A 6,198-nucleotide genomic window follows, 5' to 3' on the forward strand; every position below is an offset into this window, starting at 1 on the left:
TTCCTCCGCCTTATTTTATTAGGTTTGCTTTCTATTTTAGTTTGTCCCAAATTATTTGTCATAGCCTAAAAGAGAAAAATGAAAAGAGACCAATTTGCCCTTTTTTACGCTTCATAAAAAAGAGTATTAATGTCATGTTTTAGCATTAAACGCTTTAACAAACTATTATAAAATTCCCAAAATCAAAAGCAACAAACAAAATTTAAATTCAAGTTAAGAGGTAATTATGGAAACATTTATTTGTTGGTTGGTCAAAAATCAAATTCCTTAACGTATGTGCAAAATTATACATGACAAGTCAAATGAGACGGATAGAGTATTATGTGTTTTAATGATGTCATCTTAGTGCCTAGATTTGTTGGTTTATTGTCCATATTTTTTGAATTAATGTTGTAACTTTCAGTAAGTAAGTCAGAGATTTTGAATCAGAATCTCTTACTTATGATCCTTCCATTTTATTATCTAACCCGACCCAACCCATCCCACCCCCTATTTATTGAATCAATATTGATGCTCATGTATGAAACAACTGATACTGGTGATCAGAGAGTGCCCAAATGCAAAATTACTACACTGCACATAAAGTCAACGACAAACATCTTTCTCCTTGCTTCTTGCATCTTGAGCCTTGATCATGGAGTTACTCTACACCATTCTTGGTCTCTTCATATTCTTGATGGCTGTAAAGTATCAGTATCTCCGAAAAAAGAACCGAAAACTGCAGCCTCCAAGCCCTCCAGCTCTTCCAATTTTGGGCCATCTTCACCTTGTGAAGACTGCCCCTCACCTTGCCCTGCAAAAGCTCTCCATCAAATATGGTCCCCTGATTTTCCTTCATTTTGGGATTCGTCCTTTCCTTGTTGTTTCCTCGCCATCTCTTGCAGAGGAATGCTTAACCAAGACGAATGATATTATTTTCGCGAACCGGCCTGAGTCAGTTTCCAGTAAATACCTTGGCTACAACTCAACTATTCTCATACTCTCCCCTTATGGAGATCACTGGCGAAATCTCCGCCGAGTCACAACCATCCATATGTTTTCTTCGATTCGACTCCAGCGTTTCTCCTCCATCTGGACTGAAGAAATCCATTTCATCATCAAAAAATTGTTTTCCAGTAACTCTGATGAGAAAACCTGGAAAGTTAAGGACATGAGTTCTTTGTTCCGGGAGTTATTATTCAACGTGATAATGAAAATAGTTGCTGGAAAAAGATGGCCATCTGATCAGCCAGGTGATATATTTTCACCGCAAGCACTCACTGATCTTTGTGATTATATTCCAATCTTGAGGTGGGTTGGCTATGGAGGGTTGGAGAAAGGTGTAATCAGTTTGCACCAGAAGAGGGACGAGTTTCTTCAGGGCCTGATTGATCAAACACGTAAAGAGGAAGCAGAAGACGGTTCTTGTTCGACAGAGAGAAGGAAAACAATTATTCAAAAATTGTTATCTCTACAAGAAGAAGAACCCGAATACTACACTGACGAAATTGTTAAAGGAATTATACAAGTAAGTCTCTTCTACTTGAATCTCTTTCTCAAATTGGTCTATAATTCATTAGGACAAATTGAGGTGGGTCATCTCACCCATGTAGCAGCAGTAGCACAAATTGTCTTAGCCATATTTAGTGGTAGCGCCAAGACTAGTGGTGAGGGATGCAGTGATCCACAACCGCATGCTTTTCATGGTTGAAATTGGATCATATTAGCTCGATTTGATCTGAATATTGAAATGATCAAATTAAACCGTATCTTGATGTTGTGGTCTGATCTGAACTGTAGAAAACACGTCCGACTGTAGATAGGCACCGGATCTAGTGGCGGTGAGTGGGGAAATGGTATATGCCACTAACTTCTGTTGGTGTCTAGATAAGGAATTTGGTGAAAGTCTTTTCAAAAATTTGGTCCGCATGTTTTCAACATTAAATATGCCAATATCTAGGGGTGACTGGTGAGCTGGGGCATTTGTCAACTTGCAAATTGGATAAGTCTTGTTGACGGGAGAGGGGAGAGATTTGGCGTAGTTTGGCCAATTGTTATATTTTTTACATTATTTGGTGTGTAATTATATGATATTATTTTATTTAAAATAAAAGTGATATACATGAATAAAATATTTGATACATATTCAATACAATATTATGATATATTCGTACATCAAAAAATTTAAACATTAACCGTGATACTTGTGGCTGGGTTTAAGTCAACGGTGGAGGCTGTGAGATAGTTTTAGAATTGGTCGTTATGAAGGCTCTTTTTGATAAATATACAGAAAAATGTGCACAAATCCAAAATTTAATCATGTACAACTCAAGCCACGTCAAGCCGGAAATTTTTGGACTTTTTTTTAAAAAAAAGAACTCTATCAATTACTAAAGACATTTTAAAAAGTGTTCATTTGAGTATAGGTATTTAAGGCTTAAATGCATAAAACTCCCATGAACTAGTTCACTGGTTGGACTTTACACTCTAAAGTATTTTAATAGGCACTTTACACCTATAGTTAACTAAAAAATAACATGAAAATTAATTTCATCCAAATAATTGATGAAATTATTAATTTATCCTCCATTAAAACTTAAGTGATAAAAATAATATTTTGGTGGGGAAGATTACTAATTTAAATAGACTAATTTTCAATTTATATCAAAAAGTTTAATTGTTAACACATAAAAAATCGATTTGAATGAGGATTAAGACTATTGGGGTCAAAATGGGGGCAAAATATAGAAATATTATTGAGTGATTACTCTTGCAATTTTTATAATCTCATAATTTACTTCAACGCATCATAATGTAGCAAAATTTCATTTGAAATATTCACAAGCATAAAATTGGAGTAGAACCCAAAAATTTGCATATGAATTTAGCACAATAATTGCAATAAAATTTCAATACCGAACCAAAATTAGAAGCCATATATTAGGAAACAAAATATTGGGCTACAAAATTTTAATAAAACACCAAAATTATTTACTTTTCCTTGACAACAATCTTTTCTTACCTAGGCTAACTTGAAATACATAGTAAAATAAGGTTGATGAGATTCTTGAATTGAATTTATTCATTTTCTTGTTTTTTCCTGCTTCTTTTGTTTTAATTGTCATTCAAAGTGATCATATATTTTATTGTTATATGTTTCAAATTAGAATTTTATTATGAAGTGAAAATTAATCCATTTAAAGTGACAAATTTTTTCTACCAAAAGGGTATTTTTGTCACTTAAAAGCTTTTAATGGAGGAAAAATTTGTCATCTCATCAATTATTTAGATGGAGTTAATTTTCTTATTATTTTAAAGTTGACTAAGGGTGAAAAGTGCCTATTAAAATAGTTTAGGGTACAAAATGCAACTAGTGTAATAGTTCGTGGGGGTTTTCTACATTTAACCCCCTATTTAATTTTGGCTTTTCAGTTTATACTCTGAACTATGAATTGTGATACTTAAGTATAATATACTATCAATTTTGGGGCACATCGTCCAAATAAGATAAAATCAATTAATTCTTTTAGCAACTTTAGAATAAAATACTTTAATACCCCTAAACGAATTAGAGAATTTGGACAAACAACAGATTAAGGATACTTGAAGCCTTCTAAACTAACTATAGAAAAAGTTATTTGGATTTGACCAATGGGCCAACAAAAGAACAAGATACTGAAGTTCTAAAATTAGCAATTTAGAGAGTAACAAGCAAATTGGTGATAATTTAGGTGTGCATATTGGCAATAACACCCAAAAAAAGGTAGTTCCTTCATGCCTTTACATATAATTGAGGTCTATAGATATCACATGCCATAATATATAGTTCCCTTCTTATGTTGACTGGTGGACATATATTTGCGATCAATGTCAAAAGTGTAAATTATTGATTCATGATCTATAGCAAGAGAAATGACATTATTTGTCAACAACTTGATTCTAAAAACTAATTCCTATTCTTTTCTTATTCATTCAAAAAGTTGCATTGAATTTGACTGTACATTACTTCTTGTGTAGATAATGTTATCAGCCGGAACACATACTACATCTCAGACAATGGAGTGGGCATTGTCCAGCCTATTAAATCACCCTAATGTACTGCAAAAGGCAAGAGATGAGCTAGAAAAAATGCAGTCTGGCCATCTGCTAAATGATTCCGATCTCTCCAAATTGCCTTATTTACGCTGCATAATCAACGAGACACTAAGGTTATTTCCTGCGGCACCAACTCTTGTGCCTCATTTTTCATCTGAGGATTGCACCATAGGAGGCTACAAGGTTCCAAAAGGTACAACTTTGTTAGTGAATGCTTGGGCAATTCACAGGGACCCCAATGTTTGGGAAGAGCCCAACAAGTATAAGCCAGAAAGATTTGAAGGAATGGATGAGGGAGGGTGGAATGAAGGGTTCAAATTTCTTCCATTTGGAAAAGGCAGGAGAATTTGTCCAGGAGCTGCCATGGCCATAAGGTTGGTTGGGTTGACATTGGGCACCCTGATTCAATGCTTTGAGTGGGAAAGAGCAGGGCCTGAAATGGTGGATTTGGAAGAAAATCAAGGAGCAACTTTGGGCAAGGCCAAGCCTTTGGAGGCATCTTACAGGCCACGCCCATCGATGATCAAAACAATTTCTCAGCTTTAAGTTAGATATGTTGTTCTATTGAGATAAATTGGGATTTCTTCTTTTTTTTTGAATTTAAATATCAAGAGATGAGTGTCTGATTTTTGGTTTTGAGCTCCTCTTACAATTTCAGATTTGTAGTTGTAACTTTCTTTCAATACAAGTTGATGCTACAATTATACAAACTTAAGTATTTTACATGGAAATGTGGAACATTAAATGATTCCAATTCTACGTTGCGGAGAAGGAGATGCAAAGCACAATCCCACAAGCCAAAATAATGAAAACGGTGTGAAGAACCAAAAGGAAACAATCATTATACCAATACAATGGTAATTGCACTACTTTCAAATTGAGTATCTTAGTTTGCCCTCATTGAAGAATTCAAAGAATAAGAGTTGAAAGTGACAATGACTGGAGAAAACTGGCATCCATGGAGACCCTAATGTTTGGGAAGAAGCAAACAAGTTTAAGCCGGAAAGATTTGAAGGGATTTATGATGAAGGGTTCAATTTTCTTCCATTTGGAAATGAGAAGAGAGCTTGTCCAGGAGCCGCTTTGGCTATGAAGTTAGTTGCATTGTCATTGGGCACTTTGATTCAATGCTTTGAATGGGAATGAATAGGGCCTGCAATGAAGGATTTGGAAGAAAATACAGGCTCAAATGGGGGCCGAGGCAAGCCTTTGGAGTCATTATACAAGCCATGCGAGTGTATGATCAACTTGATCTCTCAGCTTTAGTTAAGTTAGAGATCGATGTAGTATAATCCGTTCTTCTCTTCACTGAAATAAAAAGATTGAAATATTTCGTTCCAGAACATAAAACTGCAAGTGGGGTAAGAATGTCTAGGAACAAAGAGGAATATGGCATGAAGAATTAAATGCTTGAAAGCGAACATCCTATGCTCTGCAGTTCAGGCTTTTCAATCAGTAGATACAACAAGGTCATGGAATCCCTTCCCATATTGGCAGTTTCATGGCATCTCTTATCAGTGGTCACATATTGAATATTCCTAGCATTCAGACATTCCAATTTGACAGAAACATGCTATGACAGGGCAACAAAACAAAGAAATAAAAGATGCCTTTTCGTATGCAAATTGAATTGAGCTCATTGTGACAATTGACAGCCTTTGTTGATGCCACTACAATGTCGGGGCAGGCCCACATATTTTTGGTAAATGTTGGGATGAAGAATCCCCGTGCACACAGCGGAAGCGATTCTAACACATAAGTTATCTTGAAGTGCTGTTCAGCTGTAGACACACAATCTGCAATTAATATCATGAATTAAATCCTCACATATTATTCATTTCCTCATAACACACCCACTTTATTCAAATTCCTTACCTTAGATGTGGATACACAATATGTAATTAATATCATGAGTTAAATTCTCACCTGCTATTTATTTTCTTAGGATGCACCCACTTTATTCGGATTCTTTACCTATTCCACATACAAATGCAAACTTGCAAAGGTAACTATTGGCATTTTATAAGAATAAAATCCAAAAAAGAAAAAAAACTACCAGCCCCTTTATTGTTCTCTTTCATCTAATTTCCCAATCCTTCTTTTTTTGTGGTAATCTGCAATGCT

General features: G+C 35.0%; 1 protein-coding gene across 1 annotated transcript; it reads left to right on the forward strand.

Annotated features, from left to right (window-relative positions):
• Window positions 1-482: 482 nt before the first annotated feature.
• On the forward strand, window positions 483-4,710 carry LOC113765113 (cytochrome P450 81D1-like). The gene is made up of 2 exons (XM_027309176.1): window positions 483-1,507; window positions 3,997-4,710. Exons 1-2 carry the CDS (start codon window positions 635-637, stop codon window positions 4,618-4,620), a joined length of 1,497 nt encoding a protein of 498 aa, XP_027164977.1. The 5' UTR covers window positions 483-634; the 3' UTR covers window positions 4,621-4,710.
• The last annotated feature ends 1,488 nt before the right edge of the window (window positions 4,711-6,198 follow it).

The sequence above is a fragment of the Coffea eugenioides genome, chromosome 1, assembly GCF_003713205.1.
Source record: "Coffea eugenioides isolate CCC68of chromosome 1, Ceug_1.0, whole genome shotgun sequence".
Lineage (NCBI taxonomy): Eukaryota > Viridiplantae > Streptophyta > Magnoliopsida > Gentianales > Rubiaceae > Coffea > Coffea eugenioides.

Coding starts and splice junctions, on each gene's coding strand:
- LOC113765113 (XM_027309176.1), top strand. CDS start 635: ATGGAGTTACTCTACACCATTCTTGGTCTCTTCATATTCTTGATGGCT. Junction 1,508..3,996: donor TTGTTAAAGGAATTATACAA/GTAAGTCTCTTC, acceptor CTTCTTGTGTAG/ATAATGTTATCAGCCGGAAC.